A 25589-nucleotide genomic window follows, 5' to 3' on the forward strand; every position below is an offset into this window, starting at 1 on the left:
TATGTCGTCATTTGTAATTTGATTGGTTTAAGGCTGACAGTAACACACTTCCACAATCAGGGAAATACTTTTGGTTAGACAGCTTACGTTTTCTATAGTTTGAAAATTATCGTCTCTCGCCGTTGCCTACACAAACCGTTCTCCAATTTTGCTCCATGGAGGAATGTATGCTGCGTTAAATTCGAAAGGTTGTTCTAACATGGTCGCCCGTTGCTACTCTGGGGAGTACACCTTCTAAAATGTCTGGCCGTTTGTTTACGTTTACCAAAGTCATCCTTGAGATGGTACTTATTAAACAGGCGTGATGAACATGTTCACTTTATTTGCCCCAGACAACTTGCTTACAACATTAGATTCCCTTGCTACACCGTTCTGTACACAGCTCTAGCCCGAATGGAGCATGCTTGGCTCAGGAGAACTAGCTGCCTAAAGACCATAATCATTTCCCTTTCTTATTGGTATACGCCCCCTGTCGCACTCAGCATTACATTCATGGTGCTTCATTTCCGACTGCACATGGGTGGGTAATTTGAACTTTTTCCCGGCATGCTTATTCTGCGGGAAGGCATTGGCAAGTCTGGGTGGTGAAAAGACGACCAACTGAAAATGCCTGTCTGCAGAAGCCGCAAGAGAGGCAGCCACCTGCAAGGTGATTTAGAGAACTGCTACAATTGTTAAATTAGATAAGACTGATGTTGCAATGGATGTTCCAAGAAGTATTGTTGCTGTAGTTGGATTGGATCTCTTTCATAGTACTTTAACTGGCATAATGCAGTGATATCCCTGAATGTGACTAGAAGGCAAACATGCACCACTGCTGATATGGAAAGGTTGTGTGTGGCTTCACTGGCATTATATACCATTCCTCTTTCTCTCCCATGTTGCTTCCTACCCTCCATATTGCTTCCCCCACCTGTGCCTTTCGGGTTGCTTTTCACACCCGCCCTCTGTGATGCTTCAGCCCTATTATGCTTCATTCCCCACCTACATCCGTAGTGTTGCTTCTCCCCACTGAGTCCTCTGTTACTTATTTACAACAATTTACAATTGGTCTCACTGGCACCTGCTTTGGCCTGCTCCGGATGCTGCGTAAGTTTCTCCCCCTGTTATCGGAGGAACACAGGAAGATCACAGTGCAGGCGATCATTGGCTCGAGAATTGACTACTCTAACATTCTTTATCTCGGCCTGCCAGAATACCTGCTTCAACGGTTACAGGTGGTCCAGAATTCGGCAGCACGGGCCATCTTTGGACTATCTCGCCGTGCCAGAGCCTCGGGCCTCCTGGAGGCACTGCACTGGCTTCCTGTCCGGAAGCGGATAATTTTTAAGACCCTGACTCTGGCACATAAAGCCTTGCACGCCTCCGGAGCGAAATACCTACAAAAAAGGCTGACCTTCTACCATCCAGCCAGGTCGCTGAGGTCAGAATCCTTGTTTCTTGCTGAGGTGCCTCGTGTGAGGAGAGCACGTATTGGTGGCCGCTCTTTTACATTATTGGCGCCCCAGTTGTGGAATAAGCTGCCACTGGCCCTGCGCAGCACTCCAAACCTGTTGGCTTTTAGGAAGGGGCTCAAAACCTGGCTTTTTACCTCTTAGTTTGTTTTGGGCTTTTCTGGTTTCCATCTCTCTGCCTTTTACTTGTTTTTCCTGTTATGTTATGAGATTGGTGTGCAATTCAAAGCGTCGGGACACTCTTCTGAGTAGCCGTACGCTATATAAAACCCGGTATAACATAACATAACATAACATATGATAACCCAACTCTGATTTGTGAATTAAAAGGGAAAAACGGGAAAGCCATTGATAGACCTATTGGCTTAGTCAGTGCTTGTTCTTCCTTGTGATTACTGCTACAAGAATGCTAATGCCAGCCAGGGGCAGAAATCTTAAACTTAATTGTGCCCATAGTTTGAATACTACAGTATGGAGCTTGCCCCATTGTTACCTTCGCTAAGAACCATCAACTTGCACAAATGCGGTGTCTGGAGAACATTTGAAGAGAACTAACCCAAACTGACAGTTGCACCATGATCTATGTCCCAACACTTTGCAGTATTGACCTCTGCATAGGACCTAAAGTTGGCAATGCAAGTTGCCACGATCCTTACCTATTTTTTAAAAAAAATTGATTCCTTCGTCACTTTGGCATATACTAACTCTCAAAACACTTCGGACTTGAATCAACTGCAATTCATTATCATTACTCTGTAACATAGTAATTTCTTTGATCATATATATTCATGCCAAAGCATGTTTTCTGTGTATAATTGCTTCTGCATGGAAAATCTTTACAATTATTATTAATTTGTAATCTTCATGGTAACTCTTATTGATGACCCACTGCCTGGTACATTCATCCAATTCCATAATGGGCATGTACAACAGTACATTTATATTTTAAATAAGTTGGACTGTACCACATCTGCTTCTGAAGTAGCAGGCACCGGGACGTTATTATCCCTTTCATCCAGCATTCCCAAATGCCTAAGGAACTTTGATAACTACTGTGGAGTTATTATATAGCTAAGAGACTGAGGATTTGATCCAGCTCCCCTCTATGGAAAATGTTTATAAAAGTGGGCTCCAAACCACCCCACTGTGTTTCAGATTCAAGGTCTTCTTGAATGGAGTGCTCTGTAGATTATTTGGAGAACTACAGTTTTAGTGCTGGTGTCTGATTCACAGCCAGTCTCCCAGAGTTGAGGGGACATCACCTGAAGTCTGGTCTTTCTGCGTTGTAGTTGAGGATGCTGCTGACTTGCTTAGAAGCCTACCTGTTGGCAGTAGAAAGGGGTGTGGCTGGCCCTACAGGAGGAAAGGCTTTCCAGATGGAGAAGCCACATCATGCTTCTGGTTTGAGGAAAGCTGGGAGCGCAGCCAGAATGTATTGTGCCCTTAAGGAGTTCCCTGGTCTTTGGATGGTTCCCTTGTGTCCTGCATTAAGACTTTTCAAGATAAAGTACTACCATATCACCTCACATTCTGCTATGTGTACAATATACTGGTGCTGCCACTGCTAATATCGGGAAGTAAAGCTGTGCCTCCACCGAAGCAGGAAGATCTGATCAGCCCAGAGGCAGCAACTGCCATAGACAATCCACAAGCTATGACTCAGCCCATAGACCGCAACTGATGAATCTGAGAAGCTGTCTGCAACAGTCTGGGAAGGCAGTCACTGCTGAAGACGAGCGTTGCCACACAAGTGTACCATACCACGCTGACTTATTCTTCCCATCTCTGTTCCAAAGTGAGGCAGGTGCCACGCAGAATATCTCATTGCTGTCTAGTCAAAAGGGTGAACTGTACCTGCCGCTCTTCTAGGACAGAAATGATAGCCACCCAGGTAAAGTAACTATCATAGACAGACGAGAGTATACAGACGAGTCTGTCATGTATGGGGAGTGGTGAGAGTGAAAGTGGGCTGTTACTTCAAGATTTACAGAGGCGTTTCTTCAGCTGTTTCCCAAGTTGGTTAATGGATACAGTATGTCGTTACATATCCTGGATGCATAGGTGGGAAAGATGTTATGCCAGGTGTTTTTATTTTGGTACTTCATCTGTAGTCTGTTGCTGTCCTGGCCATGGGAGTGGCAAGAACTGCAGGAGCCGGAGAGCTTGTCAGCCAGGTAGGGCGCACTGGGAGTATTCATGGCTTTGTAGATGACACAGGTTTTCGAGATGGCACAGGATTGTAGGAGGGGTCAGTGGAGTTCCAAAAGATAGAGAGCAAGAGAGAGAGGGAGCGAGCGAGATTTACCTGCAGATCACATTTCGCAGCTTTCTTAAAGTAGCTGACTGTGTCATACACCAGCTTCAAAGAGCTCCAAGTAAAATGCATTGCATCGTGCAGGGTTTAACAAATATTTCATTATTGAAGATTTGTTATAATGGGTTCTGTTGTATAGAACCAATTTCTTATTAAATGCCCAGAATTCAGTATATATTTCTTGCTATATAAATAGGTATTATGACTATACATACATATATTTAACAGATGAATCAGATGTTGTCACAGAGCATTCCAGGACATATGAAGGTACTCCGCTTCAGAAAATCCTGAAAGCAACCTAAAATTGTCAATTACTTTTGGTGGCATGTGACGTGAGATCCTGAGTGTATTCGTCTTTCACCTGATTCTCCAGGCATTAGACTCCATCTGTGCTCTATATGAACTACAGCTGCAACCATGACTTGAAAAAAGTAGTTGGTCAGCTGATAAGTGAGGTCTCTGCATGGCCCTCGAAGGTTGTGGTAAAGCACACAATGTGTGCTGGCAGTGCTGCTGTGTCCTGGTTTTGGCACGCTGCAGTGGGATACAGGATAAATCTGGGACTCTGATGCTTCCAAATAAGGTTTAAGAGCAGCTGCCAAAGACCTACGAATGTTCCCCTATTCCAGGGGTTGAGGTAAAGTAGATGATTAGCCCATCAATGCTGCAAACAAACAGATTTGCAGAGGCAGTGGGCTGAGTGGATGCCCCATAACTGTCAAGTCAAGGTCAATCTTGTGCTCTTGGGTCTTCGAGCTTAGTAGTTTCCCACAAAACAAGAACATTGGAGCAGATGCACTTGGGACAATAGGTGGTGGTGAAAGAGAGCCTTAATTGTCTGGACTGTCTGCCATTATTTAATGATATTTCTGCTATTAATTGCGCCATTAGGAAACAATTGCTTCAGCAGGCATGATAGCTTCTGGTTGGCAGACAGTTTTGTGGTCCTCGCTAGCACATAGAATAACTGCTTAAGTGGCTTGAATAATGGCAGCACTACAGGATCTAAAACTTTTATCTTTGATCAGCTGCTTCATCTGGTGGATCCTTCTCCTCCTCTACTTCTTACTGAGGTATCTTCGTTAAGGTGGTAACTGGAGAGAGCTAGCATGTGGGAGCCAAACATTTTTTTCGTTTTGGGGACAGATACTTCTAGTCCCATGAATTTGTCGTATTTGTAAAACCATTCCACAATTTCTTCGTTCCATTTCATCACCAGATGATAGGAAACCTTGGTGGTACATGCGTGCCAGAACTTATGAAAGAATTTCTTACGCAGCCATACGTGGCATGATACTTAGAAGTAAGTCATAGTGAATAGCGCTTACGATATGAACTCAGAGAACACATTAAAAAGGCAATTAAGTGACTGATTTACAATACATCTCAAAATGTCAGCTAACATCAACATGGTTCTAGCCCCCAGGCTGCTGAGGATTTTCTACTCCTTTGCTGAGCCTTTTTTTTTTTTATGTTTGGAGAACTTCAGCATAATCCTCCATAGCTTTTTCTTTACACAAGAGGTAATTGGGCCAATTTGTGCCTTTAAAAAAAAAAAAAAAAAAAAAAAAGTGGAAAAAGGCCAAATTCAGCAAAGGGGTTATTTATGTAGATCGCTTCTGGTTTACCCAAATAAGCAAATTATTGAAATTTAAAAAGAAAATGGGTAGGAAAAAATAGCAGTTAGTGACACCGCTTTCATCTGTTTTTTTTTGTCAATGGGCAATTTATAAAACTGAGATACCATTACATCTATCATACCCTTCTGGTTGCAGCAATCTATAATATTTGATGAATGCTCAAAAACATGGGATAAGCGGCGCCAAAAAATGATCTCTAGTTTAGGTGTTCTTCCTTGTACATTGGCTTACATGTATTTGAAAGCCAGAAATTGAGACCAATTTAGTTGAAAAAAAAAACATGTGTTCATCAATTCTGTGTTCCAATAGGTCTCCAGATAAAAACTGTATCCCACTATTGTGGATAAGCTGATCGCCCGTTATAGGAAAGGCAACGTAATATTTTTGCCATGAAAAATGACCCTTTTTGGCGATGTGGGAAGCTGCTAAATATGACCTTGGCTCAGTTGGCACCTATGGAAACCTACCATATCCAGACATTTCTGAAAACCAGACAACCAGGGGAATCTAGTGTGGATCAACCTGCGTGGATTAAGCTACATTTTGTTGCCCAGAATCCCCTGAAAACCTCAAGCTTTTTTCTCATATTTATGCGAATGTGCCCACGCTCCTGCCCTTAAAAACGGTACCCCATTTGTGTTGGGTGGGCCTGTCACCCACGACAGGAACGGAACAAAAATATTGGTGATGTTTGCATGGTCCCTGGTTTGGTCAATCCTGTTGTGGGCGATAGGCCGACCTAGACAAGAAAGAGTACAGTTTTTATCGTGAGGTGCATGGGAATGCTGGGTGGTAGGAATGTTGTCAATCCTTGCCAATTGGGAAACTTTTCCTCAGAAATATGAGGAATATACATGATTTTTTGCCAAACTTTGACATGGCAAGTGATATGAAATTAGGATTTACTACTTCTCTAGCAGTTGATATGTCAAAACCACGTACAAAAAAAGCCAAACTTCTTTTCGCTATCTATGAGGATATGGATGCTCTAGGCCCCAGGAAGGCAGAAAGACTGGTAGGTCTTTAGACCTTGAAGATCGGCCCGATGCCTTAATGGGCCTACCTCACTGGAAAGACTGTGAGGCCTGTTCTGGGATGCCTGGAATAGCCTTCCCCATTTTTCTTTCTGTGCTGTGTAGTGTGGTGGCTGCTGCTTGTGAGGGTGGGGGTGCACATAGATTGCTGGGCTGTTTCTGAGGTTGTGGGAGTGCACAATACTTTGAGCGTGTGTGTTTTTGGTTTTTTTACTTAACCATTTTTCCTGGCATCTTCCTTATTAACCCCTCTTCCCCCTAAAGAAAAAATCTTTGTCCTGGGGTTAGGCAGGGGCAGTATGTGAGAACTCCTAGGGCCCTTGTGGGCTGGAATCGTGGCCCGATTGCCGAGTGAGCCGCTATTGGTCCTGCTTCCTCCCAGGGAGTGTGGGTGGTAGATTGGGGGTAAACTTTCACATCGTTTTTTCAAAACTGGAACTTTGGGTAGTTGTATTTTCAATTACATGGCAACTATGTTTTTTCACAAGGACAATTCATTACAGATGTAAACAGACTGCAATTTTCCAATGTATTTGTGTTTTTGGTGTGTGAGAGCAGACACTTGCATGCTTACAGTTAGTCACTGTTGCTCCTTATCAGTTTATATTGCATACCACTTGAACCAGTTAGCGAAGCTAGCTTTCTAAACCCCTTGCCTGCGCTGAACGTTCCGCGCTAGTGTGGCCATTCGAATGCGCTGTCGTAGCCGCGACGTTCAACGGACGTGCGCAGCACTACCGAGGTAGTGCACTCGACGTCTCCTGAATGTCGGCAGCATCGACGGGGTTAAACACAATAAGCATTTGTTGTTTATCTCTTGGACTAAAACTGGTCATCTGAAAACTCTGTGCACGCTCTGTTTCCGCACAGCATATTCTACTAAATCATCCAGAGATCATGAGCTACATTGGGAAAGTTGCACAGCCTAGGTGTTTACCACTCCTAAATATTTTATATTTACATTTAAATCAGGTTTCCAGAGAAGGTATTTCTCCAAAGTTGCCTAGCATATTGAGATGCATTGAATTACACTAAAATCCACCAGGTCTTTACCTCAGTTTTGTGATGCTTTGCGACTGAACCACACTTCCAGAAGTTAGTTTTCAGTAAAGGCCCGGATAGTCATGTATAGTGAACAGTTATCCACATTTATAGTGCTCGAATTTTCTAAAGTAAGTTATGTCATTTATACAGCTCACCTGTTCAACAAAGCTTTGCTGAGGAGACCTGTCATTGTCTGTGCGGCTCTTCAAGGGCACCCTGCTGTGCTAGCGTCTCAGATCCACGTGTCTTCAGTTCATCACAGTAAGTACAGAGTACAATAGATGATGTGTGGATTTATTTTCTTTTTTCTTTTTTCTGAATTCTTTCTTTGTAAACTAAATTATTTGCAAAGTAAATCTACCCAACTTAATTGTTGGGACAAAGAAAGATCCCGTGCATATCTCTGGAAAGCGTACATCCCTGCCTGGAAGTCCCCATAGCAAGGTGCAGATTTTTCTGACCCTCCCACTCCCCCTTAGTACACGTAACGATCCTGTGTATGCCCTGAGCTTTTTCTGTGATGTGCATGGCAGACCTTATTTCTGTTGCCTCCTTTCCAGCTTTTGTCCTCCACCCTCACCTGCCCTTGCCCTTTGTCCCCACCCTGTTTTTCTGCCAACCGATTCCCCCGCCACTTGAGACCAAACTATTTTGTCTGATGCCCGATGGAGCTACATGGTTTAGCTATAGGGTAGATGGGCCGTGGATTCCCTCCGTGGTCGTCACCTACCCAGTCGGTCCTTAGACAGACTTCCTTTCTTCTCTATGGTTGTCTCTTCCCTTATCCTCACTTTCTCACCTCCCCTACCCCCCTCTACTTTTTCTCTCCTTTCTCTCCTCTCCTATTGTATTGCTGATTGTTTGATATTATGTTTACTGGCTGATCTTTTTCTGATATATGGTTGAACCTCATTGTTGCACCTCCTTTTGTCTCTCCTGTCGGCTCCGCCCGCATCCTCCCTCTGTCTCTCCTTCTCTCCTCTCGCAATGTATTGAGACTGAACTATTTTGTCTGATACCCGATGGAGCTACTTGGATTAGCTATAGGAGGGACGGGCTGTGGATTCCCTCTGTGGTCGTCACCTACCCAGTCGGTCCTTAGACAGACTTCCTTTCGTCTCTATAGTTGTCTTCCCTTGTCCTCACTTTCTCACCTCTCCTGCCCCCCACTACTTTCTCTCTCCTTTCTCTCTTCTCCTAATGTATTGCTGACTGTTTGATATTATGTTTACTTGTTGATCTTTTTCTGGTATATTGTTGAACCACATTGTTGCACCTCCTTTCTTCTCGCCTGTCGGCTCCTCCCGCATCCTCCCTCCTATCTATATCTCTCCTTCTCTCCTCTCTCAATTTATTTGAGACTGAACTAATTTGTCTGATGGCTGATGGAGCTACTTGGTTTAGCTATAGGGGAGATGGGCCGTGGATTCCTTCCTTGGTCGTCACCTACCCAGTCGATCTTTTGACAGACTTCTTTTCGTTTCTCCTTATTGTCTCTTTCCTTATCCTCCCTTTCTCACCTCCCCTGCTCCCTCCACTACTTTTCTCTCTCCTCTCTCTTCTCTCCTCTCCTAATTGTATTGCTTATGTTTTGAATGCTTTGTGTAATTGTTGAACTTTTTCTGTTTCATTGTTGATTCTCATGTAAAGCGCTCTTATACCTCCGGGTCTAGCCAGCGCTATATAAAAGAAATGAACCTGCAGCTGCTGACAATATGTGCTCCCACTTCCCCCAACCCTCCCCCCCCCCCCTCCGCTCCTACTCTTTCCAGCTTCTGTCCTCTGCCCTCGCTTGTGCCTGTCCTTTGTCCCCACCCTGTTTTTCTGTGAACCTCTTCCCTCGCCACCTGAGACTGAACTATTTTGTATGTTGCCCGATGGAGCTACCTGGTTTTAGCTATAGGGGAGATGGGCCGTGGATTCCCTCCATGGTCGACACCTACCCAGTCGGTTTTTAGACAGACTTCCTTTTGTCTCTACGGTTGTCTCTTCCCTTAGCCTCACTCTCTCTCCTCCCCTACCCCCACTACTTTCTCTCCTTTCTCTCCTCCCCTAATGTAATGCTGACTGTTCTATTTAATGTTTACTTGTTGTTCTTTTTCTGGTATATTGTCGAACCACATTGTTGCACTTCCTTTCGTCTCTCCTGCAGTCTCCTCCCGCATCCTTCCTCTATTTTTCTCTCTCCTTCCCTCCCCTCTCAATGTATTGAGACTGAACTATTTTGTCTGATGCCCGATGGAGATACCTGGTTTAGCTATAGAGGAGATGGGCCGTGGATTCCCTCCTTGGTCGTCACCTACCCAGTCGGTCTTTAGGCAGACTTATTTTCGTCTCTCCTTATTGTCTCTTCCCTAGGTCCTATCCTCTCTCCCCTTGTCTGCCCTGGGATCACACCTTACTGGACTTTGGACGTTGCCTTGACTCGTCTACCGGTTTGTGTCCCCATCACCCTTCCTCTCCCCATGCTGTGTCTCTCACCGCCCCTCCCCTTTCCCGCCCTCATTATCTGTCTACTTCCCATGCTCCAACCCCCCTTTCCCGGAATCTCTCACCGTGCCTGCTTTTCCCCATACATATTTGTGCTTATTGTTTATCTTGACCTTACATGTAACTATGTTGCCATTCTCTAAGAACTGTGTAACCTTTGTAATGATGTAACCTGTAACTATGATCTGATGCTCATGTAAAGCGCTCTGATACCTCCGGGTCTAGCCAGCGCTATAAAAAAAACTTTTTAAATAAATAAATAAAATGCATGTGTAACTACATCCACAGTAGGCTCCATTTGTATCCGGCATACTCTGCAAAGTACACAAGATGAAGGTTTGGAGGGAGAGCCCAGAGGAAAATGTATATTTCAAAACCTTCCCCACCAAAGGATCTCTTTCAGTAGGCCATTTGATAAAATCAAGAAAGGAGACCGAAGGTTCCTTTGAAGCTAGGGAGTTCCACATTCCCCTTCCAGAACCATTGTTTTCCTCTACGAAAGGCTGACCTCCTCAGCTTAACAGGCAAAGGTAAGTGGGGCATCCCCCTTTCCTTTGTACTCTTGATTTGGGTTGCTTCTGCCAGGAGACTCTCAGCTCCCCCTGCCTTTCTGCAGGTGGAGCTTTCTCAAAGCCAGCTTAAACTTTCTGAAACCAGTCACAGAGCTTCAATATATGATGACCGTTTGTAACTTGGGTATAAAGTTGATGCAGAAACTTCCAGTCAGGTTGCCAAGATTTCTGCCCAGAATCCTGGGGTCAGACACCAGCAGAGTCCAGGAGATTCTGGGGTTTAAGTCCAGACTCCATCTGAGCTCAGTAACTCATGACTACAGAGGGACGCCTAAAAAACAATATTCCTCTAATTTTCAGTACAGTAAGAGGCAAAAAGTTCATATTTTATAACGCTGTTGCCTCAAGGTAGTCAAGTTTAGTATTTGAAGACTTACTCTGGGAATGGCGTGAAAAGAATGAGGCCTCAAAAAGTGCAAGTCAGTATTTCTGTGTTCAGCCAATGCATTGTCTTTGGATAAGAATAAGTATATTTCTCAAATACTCACTATAATACAGCACAAAGTTTCAACTGTAACAAATTATACTGGCTTTTACTACTATATCTCTGAGTGTGGTGGGCAGCCTCTTAGGGTATCCTTGTGCAATAGAAAATTATAGACACGTGTGGGCCTTCACAAGTAAATTTGTTAGTCCGAGGATCGTTTAGGTAATACTGCCTGGGATGCGGGTCAACAGGTCTTGGTTAAATAGCAGTCTCTTCCGTCCCCTTTTCTCTGCTCTTCTATGTTTACCCATTACCTTATTCATTGGCGCACTTTGGGCCAGCTATACAAAGGTTTTTGGTTCACAAACTGCCAGATTCGCAGAATCAGGACGGTTGAGAGCAAAAATGTCTTTTTCAATTTATAAAGGCCTCATTTTTGATTCGATTAGCAATTACCAAATCGCTAATTGGGTTTGTAATTCAGTATTAGAAAGGAGCGTGTTTAGAACGTCCCTTCCATACAAATCCCAGTGGTATGTCTGAATGTTTGGTGACCGAAATGCGGTCGCAAAACATTCTCATTTTATCACCTACTTTAAGTAGGTGGTAACCCATTCGCAAATGTGAAGGGGTCCCCAAGGGACCCCTTCCCCTTTGTGAATGCTAGGAGAACCATTTTTTAAGAGAAGGCCGTGTCCCACTGGTCAATTTTCTTTTGGAAACTCATAACATTTTCCTTTCAGGAAAACAGGCAGCAAAATACAATATGTATAATGCTTTATTAAAAAGCAATCCAAGACATCCATGGTCGTCGGCTGACCCCAGCAGGCCACTACTATCTCTGTGATTTTGGCGATTCCCAATGGGTTGCAAAAAAGAGCTACCTCATGAATTTTAAAGAGCTAGGTCTATTTGCGACTCACTGGGAATCTTAAACTGTGTTAAACACACATTCGTACATGGCTGTTTGCGATTACCACATTTTTATGGTTCGGTATTTGGTAATCGCTATCCATACCCTACATACATCTGGCCCCTAGTTCTTTGCTGGTGCAGGCACCACTTGCAGTAGTTGGCAGGGCCGTTCAGTTTGATGTAGTGTGCCCAGGCCCTGTTGCCTGATGTGTGTGGGAAACCTGTTGGGTGCCGGAATGAGTTAAGTGGCGGTAACGCCAGCACCAGACCATGAGGCTGGTGTAGAGTTGCAGTACCTGTGACTCAATGAATCTTGAAATTTAGAGTCTTCCCGTCTGTCACAAAACCCTCCACCCTAGCAAGCTAGATATCTGCTCCTCGTGGTCTTAGTGATTATTTAGTACTGGATACAAGCCTTTCAGCCATTGTGGTTCTCCTCTGGTACTTAAGTTCTTCTTTGTGGTAACTGCACATTGTGGCCTGATCTTCTTTAACACCACTTGTGTTTTTGGTGCTGTAAATCTGCAGTTGAACTTTTGGGACCCTCTCTTCATTAGGCACACAATTATTCTCCCATTCTGGGGTTACTTTGGGATTCCTGAGCCTCGCCCTCGCAGAGTGGTGCACGTTTGCACCAGTGTAGCAATAGACGTTTCAGCTCCTCCAGCCTTGACTCTTTCACAGCCCCCTTTTTCTGAGTAGCACATTCCTTGGGCAAGGACCCCTCCAGTGCTCCTCTCGAGCAGTTGGTCATCTCTCTCCTTTGCCAGGAGGGGCTGCACAAAAAATCGCTTTTAGTCTTAGGTGATGCACCCAATTTTCTGATCCTGAGCCTGGTAATGGATGTTGGCTGTGGATATCCTAACCTTGGAGCAAAGTGATTTTTCTCAATTGCCACCAGTATGGAAACCCTGGATTCGTTTTAGAGCGTTTAGGCACACTGACTGCAAGTCTCTGCCTCGTCCTTATACTATAGTAGAAGATAAGAGTTGAGTACTCCAATAGTTCAGTTTTACCCTTTTGCTTATTCCATTTACACTAGCCCAGTCAAAGTCTTTCCTGCAAGATGTGAGGCAGGAAGGTGAATTGGAGTGGGGAGTCTCCAGGCAGGAAACACCCAAGACGAGCACAAGGACAAAGAGAAGAGCCTTTCCACAGACCAGTTGGTCAGTAAAGGGCCCTATGTCTCCTCTCCCTAAAACTCCTCATGACCCATTAAAAGGTTGTCTGGAATTTGCCTGGGGTGGAACCTGCATTTCCGAACCTCTGTCTGAGCTTTTTTCCCAAACCTCCATCTTGGGCACCACTTGAATGCAACACATAAAAAATAATTCCCAGTGTTGCTGTGGTCAGACATGTTCCATGTATATATCATTTACACATGTTAAATGGTGCAAGTATGCATATGTCCACATGTATGGGTGAAGAATCCATTTTTGCAGGGGACTAACAGACTTCAAACATTTGACGAAGCACATACACCTAAAAATGCAGATGTTTCAGGCATTGAATTAGAAACTGATCATCATGCTTTAGTCCTCCAAGTGACGGCGCAGTAAAAAGTGAAAATTGGTGAGCTTTAACACATAATCGAAAAAAGTACAAGGATAGAGGAGTATTTACTCTATGTGCAAACGGCCAAAACCCTTGGAATTTAAGATTGAAACAATTACAAACACAATGATATGACCATTTAAGTTAGAATATCCATCAATGGCTGATATGGGTAGGCCCATGAAATGTAGACGTTTATCCCACTACTTCAACAAATCATCTGGGGTCTTCATCTTGGCAAACATTTGGTTTTGCAGGGGGAGAAGCACGAGTGAGACTGCAACAATTGGCAAGGGAAAAGCTCTGGAGTCAAATACAGAACACAGGAGAGGAAGCTCATGAAAGAAAGCATGCACACAGTGCACAGAGGAGTATTGTGGGAGCGGTGAGAGAAATACAAGAGGTAGAGGGCTGCACACACCTGCTCTCTGATGGAGTACTTACCCGAAAATAAAAATAGTTATTAAAGAAGGCAGTTCAAAGACACAAGTCAGTAAAAAGGTTGACAAAGAGACTATGCTGAAAGGGAGGGGCAAACACATGATGGACAAGGAAAACCATCAAACAAGAAGCAACTAAAGCCAAGTAACAAAGCCTACCAGTGGGCGGGCACTAAACTCCTCTAAGGTCCTGGTAATCTCACAATGTATTTCACAAACCAGACGACACTGTCTGGTTTGCTCCACCTAAAAACTGAGTTTGTGTAGTAGATTTATCTTCATATACATTTTGTCTGCCATTCAAGATTCAAGTCATTTTGTCATCTAATAAAACACTGCTTTATTGTGGTTTCACTTATTTATTTGCTCATTGCATTTCTTTTTTTCAAAGGTAAAAAATTCAATTGCAGGCTTTTCCGTTTGCTGAGTGTTTTTCTGACTGTTTATTATTGCAATGTCATGTTTATAGTAATGTGACAATTGTTGGCAAATAGCTGTTCTGTTATTTACCAACTATTATAGGATGCCTTCTAGTGGAGTGCTTTTAAATGGGCAGGTTACTGAGTTATATGCACTACTTAAAGTTGAAAAGTAGAGTACATACACTTCTCTGCAGTGGTGCAATACTTTGAACTGCCAGCGCACACAGAACCCCACAGCCGTTTGTTTTGGAGTAATATTTTGCCCAATAAGGTTGCCTTCATTCTGATAGCTCACTGCTTTGCTATCTGCATCCACCTGCACAAGAACATTTGTTGTCTGAAGAGAGCCCATTGCAGATGCTATTCACCTTTTAAGGGACTCCGAAGGGGACTGCGCCCCAACTGTTCTTATCCCAGATATTGATCAATTGAGAAATTCTTCTCACTACGTTTAGTGGTCCTACCCTCACAGACTGTGCCTCCAATACCTCAGCCTGGGAATTTCAGTCCTGGTGAGACCCTTTTCTTTAGCCAAGGGTCGAAACATCGTCGACATATGTACAAAGACAGACTGTTTCTTGGAACTGTGATACAATGATTAATTCCCTGTGACTCTAATTCTATTGAATATAACAATGCTGTCTTTTGTTGTAAAACAACCAATTGTGAATATGTACACATTGCACTTTACCTTCTCGTCTTTAAATTCGGTTTTGGTTTGTCTTTTCACTTGGTGTATACTCACTCCGCTTTTTTCCTTTGAGAAACACTCACATCAGTTTGTCTAACAAAAATCCTTGTTTAATAAACTGTTCGGCTGAACTGTAGTTGTTTATAAATGGGGCTCCCGGTGTTCCGTTTTTACGGATATTTACATATAAATACAGACGGAAATCTACATTTCCTTTGTCTGTATTTATATATAGAAACGGCAAAACCCTACCAAATGTTGCCGCGCTGCCGCTACATGCAGTTTCCTTTGCACGCCGAAATTCATTTTAATTCCTTCCAATCAGGGTCTTTTAGCGCCCTCATGTGGACCTACTGGCTCAGGGTCTTTCAGGGACGGCCGTTCCCCTGAGCCAATCCTTGTCGGATCCAAGCGTTAGTGTGTGGGCATGCCAACACCTTCTGCCTCGCTCTCATAACTTTTGCCCTTTATTGAGGGGCCTCACCTGAATGTATTTCTTCTTTCCTTGCACTACGGACCACCAGCCTTGAAGACTCCTTCCTGTTGCCACCATCAGCTTCTGCTCCTGCACCGGCCCTTCTCTTTAGTTCAGCATCCACGGCTCCAGGGGATCGTATCCTCTGCCGTCATGTGGGGGGGGGGGGGGGGGGGGGGGGGGGTGTTGTTGTCTTCACTGTACAGTGCCATGTGTCCCATAGTTTCATTGAGGGGGCCTGCAAGGGGTTGCTTAAGTGACTGGTTTATAGCGCGGTGGAGGGAAAGGGCCGCCGTCGTGCCATTCCATGATTGATTGCTGCCTAGTTAGCACCAGGGTTAACGAACTGCGGGGGACAGCAGGATGGGGGTCGGACCGACTCGAGTGCCATACTTCTGGAGTGAATTGATAATGGGCGACCCAGTGTACCCTTGAGGGTTTGGGAAAAGAGTATGATGGGGTAAAGATACCTTCAAGGGATTTTAATAGACACAGGAATTTTGAAATCACTTAAAGGATGAGATCGTGTGGGCTTAGTGATTTGAACCCACTAATGCTGGTTATGCAACAACAAAAATGACATATATTCAAAGCTGTTAATTGTGAGTAGTCAGTCAGGAGAGAGCAAAAAGAGATTGAAAAACGGGTGTATATAAACAAAGAGTATTTAATCTTTTTTTCAAATCAAGTTAAAAAGTTGGGTACAAGATAAACAGCAAAGATGTAAAAGGGTCAAAGCATTAATCAACACAGCCCTTGTTACATCAATTGCTCAAGCTTTTCTACCTAACACAAAATTAATTAAATATTCAATGGTAGATAAAGCCACAGTCGACGTTTTGGTCTCTATTCTTTCGTGTCGGAGACCATCCTCCGGACATGGATTTCATATCTTGAGTACCCTCAATCATGTAGGCGCATGTGTCAATCATGCAAGCGTCCGGATCATAAAGTCAATTTCCTAGCGCTGATACCGCCAGTATTGCCTGCACCACAGAAAAAAAAAAACAAAGCGCCTCTTGGCTGGTAGTCTGTCTCAAGTGAATTAAGAGTTCTGCTATTCAGGGGATCGTATCCTCTGCCGTCATGTGGGTGGGGGATGTGGGGGTTGTTGTTGTTTTAAATTACTGTGTGTGTTGAATGCCTCCTTCACAGTACAGTGCCATGTGTCCCATAGTTACATTAAGGGAGCCTGCAGTGTCTAAAGAAGAAAAAAGCAAGGGGGCAGCTTAATGGTTTATAGCGGGGTGGGGGGGAAATGGCACACCGTTGCGCCATTCCATGATGAAGGATTGCATAGTTAGCACGAGGGTTAACAAACTGGGTCTTGTTATAGAGACAGTCTCTATTGTGTAGAGCTTGGATGGCGTTGCCTCTCAATAGCCAATGGATGACTCACATCTGAGCCCTCCGTTGTTACATGCTTCGTTTTTTGCTTACATGGAGAAATAAAAGTTTAAAAACTTTAAAAACAGTTTCGGGCTGGAGGGAAAGGGCGCGCAGTTGCGCCATTCCATGATTGATTGCTGCCTAGTTAGCAAGAGGGTTAACTAACTGCGGGGGTGGGGTTCGGACTGACTCGAGAGCCACACTTCTGTCGCTCTGCGATGCCTCCCTGCTGCTTTAAACATCCTCCTGCTGCAGCCAGGAATGAGAATGTAGCCAGATTTGTGTTCTTAGATCCGGGCAGACAAACAGTGAGCTGGGGAAGCCAGTTTTACCTGTACCACAGAGAAAAACAAACAACGCACACAGCGCCTCTTTCGAGTGTATTACAAGTTCTGCTATTCAGTTGTGGATATAAAACGTCACGCAGTCTGTAGTCTAAACTGCCCCAGAATGAAATATTTTCCAGGCTAATATGCGTTATTGATATTAAAATATATTCACAAAGTGGGATGCATTTCTAATCATAGAATGTCCTAAATATCCTTAAAAGTGGAATTGCAGGCCATTTGTCTCCCAGCCATGGAGTTTCTGTCATCAGCAATTCTCCCTTTTTCCATAAGAGTAGTTCAAAGATGAAAGGCAAAATATCCTAGTTTGCAACAAAGGACTACAAGATGTAGGAGTCACATGACAACCATAATAGTAGGCAGCATAGTTTAATAGTGATTGGTCTGCAGAAACAAACTCAGAATTTAAAACGTACTACCATGGTTGGGGAGTCTCTTTAATAATCAGAATTGATTTCTACCCAAATGAACCCTTTTTTACCACCTTAGGATAATCAAAGACTGGGAAACACCATAACGCTCCAACTTATACTTTGCAATTTGCATGCAGCTCGTAATTTCTTTTTTGCCGCTAGACATCATGTACTGCAAATTAACACAGAAGAAAACATTTGTAAATACATTTCCATCAAGGGAAGCATGACCTACTAGAAGGTAACTTTACTTGCCTTGAAAAACACAGAAAGAGTAATAAAACCCTACCTCACAAAAAGACATCAGTGCAATGACATACTGGCATTCTCAGAAGCAAGAATGGCCAACACTGTGTAATCTTTCTTTGAATCTCTTGGCCATTCCAGTGTCATCAGCAAATATTGAACGGGATTTCAGTGGTCTTCATTTCATTAACGAACCTGAATGAGCCTCAATGTCTGCAAAGTCTCTTGAAATGCACATGTGCTTGTACTACAATGGCAAAGTTTTCAGATGACTGTATTGTGTTGACCAATAACAACCGGGCGCTGGTGTGCATTGTCAATTTAAATACATGCGGAAAAATACTGGCTGTAGAGGCGTCTTTTGCGTGTGGCAAAAATAAATGTGGATAAGTACAGAAAAAATGCCCAAAAAATAAATATGGATAAATGCAGACGGAAATGGCAAAAAAATAAATACCATAAAACCGGGAGCACTATTTATCAATACTGGCTGCTCTGGAATCTTCTTTTCTCTACTCGATAGTATTATTAATGTAATTATACATGTTGTTTGTTCATTTTTTTAATCTTATAAGGCGCACAGCTACCAACAAGCATTTACAATGCAATGGTTTTGCCTTTGTTAAAGTTAGAGCTATTGGCATTGCTCTTGACATTATTTTTATTTATGTTTTTTTTAACATAAATAAATGGCATTGTCATTTACAATGCCACTAGCTTTATCTCTCGCAAATGACACACGCAAACACCCACAGAGAGCCCACACACACACCCACACAGAGCCCCCCACGCACACACCCACACAGAGCCCCCCACAAACACAGCCACACAAAGCCCCCAACAGAGGCACGAAAACAGGGTCACAAGCAGGCAACGAAGTCACAAGCAGGCAACAGAGGCACGAAAACAGGGTCACAAGCAGGCAACAGAGGCACGAAAACAGGGTCACAAGCAGGTAACAGTCACAAGCAGGCAACAAAGGCACGAAAACAGGGTCACAAGCAGCCAACAGAGGCACGAAAACAGGGTCACAAGCAGGCAACAGAGTCACAAGCAGGCAAAAGAGGCACGAAAAGAGGGTCACAAGCAGGCAACAGAAGCATGTAAACGGGGTGACAAGCAGGCAACAGAGGCACGAAAACAGGGTCACAAGCAGGCAACAGTCACAAGCAGGCAACAGAGGCACGAAAACAGGGCACACGGACAGCGGAGGGGGGGTGCAGGAACGGGCACACATAGACAGCGGAAGACAGCAAGCACTCACAAAAAGTAGAAAAACATCCCGGGCTTCAGATCCGAGGGAGGTGTGGGGAATCCAGCGAGAGCACTTTGTAAAAAAAAGGAGGCTTTGTGGCTCGGAGTGTAAATGTTTTTTTTTTACTCTCTGCCGTAGATTTCAGAAGCAAGCAAAGCGTGCAAAACCTAACAACAGCGCCCACCACTCAAAAAACAGCACCCACCCTTCCGGCCAACTGGGAAAACGCCCAGTGGCCGCTACGGCCATTCCGCCCTGTCCACTGAACCCAGATTATTGCTGCTGTATTCCACAGATCAAACAGGAGCAGGGGTCGATTTCCTTCCTTGCACTCAGGACGATGACACACTAGCTACGCCACTGGCTGGAACCCGATTCCACACACTGTCTTTGGTACGCTGTAAAACTTTATCAGTAAAACTGCATGTCTCAAAATTCAGTGGTCACGTCAATGGGAAATGTTCTGTCTCTAAAGGACAGTGCGCTACCACACCATGCAAGACCAGTTAAATACCCTTTTATTCTGGACTCGACTCATTTGTTACACTTGGATTTTTCACTATCCATATGACTTCAGAAATGCAACATTAACTGCAGTAACGACCTACTGCAGAATTGCATCTGTTAATACTCACACTATGAAAATCTTAATTTCCTCTAAATGTTTCCCAGTAGCCCCGCACTTGGCCCCACCCCCTAAACCCGCCTCCTCGCACATAGCTCAGTTTGTTTTACTTGAGTACCTGCATAAAACTGAAGAAAAAAAACATCTACCTCCTGAATAAGGTTTATTAAGCGCTAAACCTCCCGGTGTGAGAATATTATAGAGCAGTACATGTGGAAGGGCCGGCCGTTATTTGTTGAGGGAACAGAAAAGTTGATACATAACTGCTCCGGGTTGTTAAAGCGCACACGTGCTGCAGCCAAACAGACTCCACCACTGGCTGCCAGCCGGCGCATGCTAGGAAACTTCCCTGTCTGCTGTTCTTAGAGCGCCGCTGAAATGAAGAAGCTTCTTGGTAGAAATAGCTCTTTATTAAACAGTAGAAGAGCATACAAATTACACAGCCAGCATGGTCCAGTCCTCCGCAGCAGATAACCGCTACAACCTGAAAGATGCACATTCTACACAGTAACATTCTCGAGCAGTGACATCCTAACCTTCCATAATAAACCATTCTAAGATAAGAATTTAAACACAACAGCCGCTTACGCCTCTCATCCAATGAGTGCTAGCCTTCTTGAGCTCTCACCCAATGGTAGCGCACACTGTTTTGTAGTGCAGAGGCCTGGCGGAAGGGAAGGGCAAACTGTCAGTCGCGTTGTGTTCACCTTTCACTGCCCGCTACTGTCTCAGGAAGGATGTCCGTGGCTGCCTGTGACTGGCAAAGGTGACCTGCAGCTCGCAGCTTCCCCGCCTCTCACCTACTGCCAGCCCCAGCACAATGGGTGGCAACAGCAGCACCCGGCGCGTCTCCTTCAAGGCTGACTAGAACGATAACATCACTGTGGTGAAGGGCATCAGGGTGAGTGAGCCCAGGGGCCTGAAGGAACTCTGGTGCGAGGGAGCACTGACTTCCTAATATGAACCCTCAAACTTCGGAATATTAAGCAAACTCCTGTGTGAACTCACAAATGCGGGTCAAGAAAGTGGTGTTCGGTACTTTCCTCAAAGAACTCTGGATACATTTAAGTGTGGCTGCAGTCTAAATGGGTAACGAGACAGCAGGGATGTCCGGTCTAACACAAGGTCATTAATTTTTTGTTGTTCTTGGGGAGATGAAGTGATTTGCCCAAAATTACAGGATATTTAGCGCCCCTCCCCCCCTGCGTAGACTCGAACCGGGTTCCCCCATTCCAAAGTCCGCATCTTTGGTTGTAATGTCACATCCTCTCCCTATTAAAAAAGCATGTATGTAGCAGCCTTAGCAACAAAATAAAAAAATAAAAAACAAGATCCCACCCAAAGGTCAGATTTGATAGTTCGCTGAGATCAGAGCCTGCCCAAAATGAAGATAATTGTCACTTCAGTTATTATGTTGTTCACCCATCAGAGCATGTATAGCTGTCTACTGACAACTAAAGGGGCAGGCCTCCAAACGCAACCTTACAGAACTAATTTTACATTCCACTAGGGGAGCTTGCAGCTACTTTGCACATTCAAATCGCACTCAGACTTTCCTCTAATTCCATTAGATGCCTAGCACTCTACGTTGATAAACAGGAGTCTGACTTCATGCTCCTCAACCTATGTGCATAAATCTTGAGTTGTAAAGATATTATGAGAGAAATGCACAGGTTAGCAAAAATACGAGAAGTAGATGTCAAATAAACAAGGCCTTAACCGGGGGGGCTCATGAGAGTGCCATGGACGTTTGGTGGTGGGTTGCAGTCAGTGATATAGTCGTGTGACCAGAACCGTTGTATTCAGAGCTGTAACAAACATCCCGGCCAAGCTTCGGCGCTCGTGTTTTTACTACGGGCGTTAGCTACTTTCAGTGGGCAGGAGAGTGATGCGACAAAGCAAACAGCATACGTACAAAGCAGACTATTAAAACAAACAGATTCACGGGCCAGCATCAAAGGCTCTATCCATATGCGCCCCGCCATCAAGTCAGCAGGATATCAGGAACACAAACCTGAGCCTAGGGAGAATGTAATAAAAACTTTCTCAAGTCAGCGTGAAATAAAAGGAAGCAACCCAGCTAATGCACAAATTACTCCATCCTGCTCCCTTAACCAACACTATGGGAGATAACCACCAGCCTCTAGGGAACAATAAATAAACCCTGAAACCACAAGACAATATAAGCAATGGCAGATAAATAGCTGCTTTATTAGTTAACAAATTCAGTATCTTTCATTGTGTGTTTTTGCTGCACTTGGGCGTTTTCCACACACACGAGGGAGCATTGCTTTCTTTGTGTCACACTGCGCCTTGTCACACTGCGGGGAAGTCTCAGCTTCAAAACACGCCTTGATCACCAATAACTCTGAAACAATGCAGTCCTGATGAAACACGCCACGTGATTTACTCCATACATCTAATTACAATGCAGATTCCCACTGCTGCAGTATGTATCCCCGGTACAGTATGTAGGTCATAACGGCATTTGCCCTAGTTTCTCAGATTACATGTCGGGGTGAAGCAGCCTTTGATAGTGTATGGTCCTCTTTCTGCAGAGACTCCGATGGAGGTCACACCCTCTCCATCGGGCAGTGCAAGGTGCACGCTGCACCTTCACAGGACACGCAGCTCCACAACCTAACCCGACGCAGCTGCGAGGTAAACACGCACAGAGGCGAGTCTGCAACTCAGGGGTGGATGCATACATGGGTCCGTGAAAAGCTGCTGTTGTGACACAATAGCCATGTAACTATCTTCAGGTTCCTTTGAGCCCTTCTCTCGGACCACCTGCACGAGAGATTGCTCACAATTAGCATCACTGACACCACGACCCTCGCCCTCCCACAATCAAGCCGCAGCACATTTCTCACAGCGGGAATGTCGACAGGGCTGGATGTGAGGGAGTCCCCGCGAATAAGAATTGGGGGCTTTTGATCTAAATAAATTTTGATCGTGTGGTAAATACCTGCGTGTAGCATCATTAGCAGGTCTCTAAGAAGTCCCAGGTATGGTAGTTTAAGGAATTCAAGCGAAGAGACAAAACCTAGTCGGCCAGGAGCACACAGTTATGTCGGGCGAGGTTGCCAGGATTCGATAATCAAACAAACCAGTTCGCTTCCCGATCCAGTCTTTCTTTGCGATTCTGCTTCAAAGTGTAAGCCTAGCGAGGGAGCGTTAGGTGTCGTACCACAACAAAAAGCCGCACTCGACTTCAAATGTGTGCAATTGAAAATGAAGCGCCTCCTGGGTAGAAGAGCCTGCTTAAGTGACCGGGGAGGGGTCGAATTGGGAATTAAACAATCTGTTTGCGTGTCATAGGCAACATCCTCCTGCTACATTGTCCTCCCGGGACATGGATTCAGGTGGAGGCGCACAAAGGTTAATGAGACCGCAATCACACAGTGCGGACGGTAATCAGATCATTTTTTAATTATGTCGGTGGATAGGGTTTCCGCTGCAGGCGGCCGGCTATAGACAGCGCGCTGCCTGCGCCGACCCATGATAGGGTCCTGCAGTGCACCAAGGGCACTCAACCACCCGCAGACGCCCAACAGGAGAGGTTAAGGGTCGGGCGAGGCAGGCGCATTTCTGGCATGCCGCTTCCGTTCTGCTGATGCCCTGGACTGTAGCATTACAGCTCACTTACCTGCTCAAAACAAGGGCTCCCGGCCCCGCCAACAACCAGGCGGCGGGCCGGACATCATCTTCCGGTGTTTCCAATGCCGGACCAGATTCGGGGGCGTTCCCGAAAACAGGCTTTCGGCTGACGTCGCCAAATGCGAAAAATTCTCGGGAACGCCCCCGAATCTGGTCCGAGATTGACGGACAGAGCCGTCTCCCAATGGCTAGCCTCCATTTATAGAGCTAGCCAATGGGAGAGTGGGGCGGGTCCCTGTTCCACACTCTAACTCGTAAGGTTTTTTAGCGCATGCGCACTTCGTGCGCATCGCCAGGCAAAACCTAAAAAGGTTTCCCGGCGCAGTCCAGACAGGGAAAAAGTATATAGGTCAAACAGCCAGGTTATAAGTATTTGCGAGCAATTTATTGGTTAAACAACCAGGTTTTTAAATGCTTACAAAAATTACTAAAGACAGTTCCGCTCCTAAGAGGTGGAGGGAGAGAGTTCCACAGAAGAGGACCCAGGTAAGAAAAGGACCGACCGCTCGTTTGTGACAGTCTGACTGATTCATTCTACGCAGAAAGATCTGTGAACAAAAAAACTTTTCTAAAAGTGAGTTCAATGTGAACACTTGCCACGGTTGAGTTGGTTCAAGTTATTCAGCTGCATTTAATAAAAAAATTGTGGCAAGTATTTAACGGAACTAGAAAACTGAGTGAGACAATGAGATGCCTATGATACTGTCCGTTCCATTTCTTGTTGGCATAGCTAGAGAAAAGAAATAGGATATTTCCATTTAATATTTTAATTTCTTTGTACTATTCTTTTCCTAAATTCTTCAGCCCTAAGTTGTATAAATGTTTTGAAATATATTATTCTTTTAGACTGTACCTCTTAGGCAGCTCAAATGTTTAAAAACAATCCCACATCAATCCACTGCTGCAGATGCACACTGTGTGAGAGTTTGTTCATTCAAATGGCGGTAACACACTTCTCTTACCTGTAACTAATAGTACTAACACATCATCCTGAGCGTTAATGTGACGTGTCTTGAGCATTGCAACACTGTATAACTGAAGTGGATTGATTCATTCTTAATTGTCAAAGTTGGGAAAGGCAAATTGTACTTGTTGGACTTGGCCCTTTTCGGCTAAAGTTCTCGAAACTTTTTGCTTTCTCCCTAGACCTTTTTTATGTCTCGCCTACGCAGCACGCATGCGATGCATAGGAGGGAACCTTTTGGAATCTATCAGCATTTTGGCAAAACGTGCACGTTTTGTATTGCTCTCAATGGACACTCGTGCACGTTTGGCGTTTCCCTTGTGGGAGCGAGCAGCGACACCATCTGTTAGCAACTATCGTGCCTTTGCTGCTCGCTCCCGCAAGGGAAAACGCCAGACATGCCCCAAGCGTCTACAGGCGTAGACGCGCAGGGGCCATATGTTTTTTTTTTTTTTTTAAGTATCGTGTCCTTAGCGCCTTTCATTAGAGCTTCAGCAGGCCGATCCAAAGTTAATGGTGAGCAGATTTTTGTGCAGACAATTTGGATTTCACAAGGCACCTCACTCCTGGCCCATTCTAATGTAAGGACTCGGCAGGCAGGAGAGTTACAAAGCACCCTGCGAGGCTGCGGTAATTTTGCATGTGAGAGCACGGAAAGCAACGCGGAAGGGGTTTTAATTGCTCCGATCAAATGAACTGGGATTGGCATCTCTCCCTCCTCACAGGCCTCTGGCTAAAGAGAACATCCTAGCCTCTAACATCAGCTCAGCTGCACAGCTGTTTTAAATACTGATTTAATATACTTGTTAAAAACTTACATTATGCAATAATTTGCAACAAATTTAAGCTGCTGTTGATTGTATTCCAGGTCTCGAGCTCGACTGAACTGAGAAAGCATCTCTGATTGGAGGTAACATTCTGATATCAGTAACTGAAAAAGGCATTACACTTTTGTTTCCTCGCAAAACCGCTTTCTGTGCTTTGCATCAGATCATCTTTTGCCTCTCATTCGGGCTTCAGCAGACCGATCCAAAGTTAAAGGCGAGCAGGTTGTTGAGCAGACAATTTGGATTTCACAAGGCACCTCACTCCTGGGCATTCTGATGCATGAACTCGGCAGGCAGGAGAGTTAAAAAGCACCCCACGAGGCTAAGGTCAATTTGCATGTGAGAGCACGGGAAGCAGCGCGGAATGGGTTTTAATTGCTCCGATCAA

The 25589-nt window shown here is 44.7% G+C and overlaps 1 protein-coding gene across 1 annotated transcript in view; it reads left to right on the forward strand.

The window, feature by feature from the left end:
- Nucleotides 1-25589, forward strand: part of SDHD (succinate dehydrogenase complex subunit D) — a 129729-nt gene that overhangs the window by 26931 nt on the left and 77209 nt on the right. Inside the window, exon 2 of the mRNA XM_086956978.1 lies at nucleotides 7640-7750. Coding sequence (XP_086813104.1) covers nucleotides 7640-7750 — 111 coding nt within the window. The remainder of the gene's footprint in view (nucleotides 1-7639; nucleotides 7751-25589) is intronic.

Source organism: Lissotriton vulgaris, chromosome 2_1 (genome assembly GCF_964263255.1).
Source record: "Lissotriton vulgaris chromosome 2_1, aLisVul1.2, whole genome shotgun sequence".
Taxonomy (NCBI): domain Eukaryota; kingdom Metazoa; phylum Chordata; class Amphibia; order Caudata; family Salamandridae; genus Lissotriton; species Lissotriton vulgaris.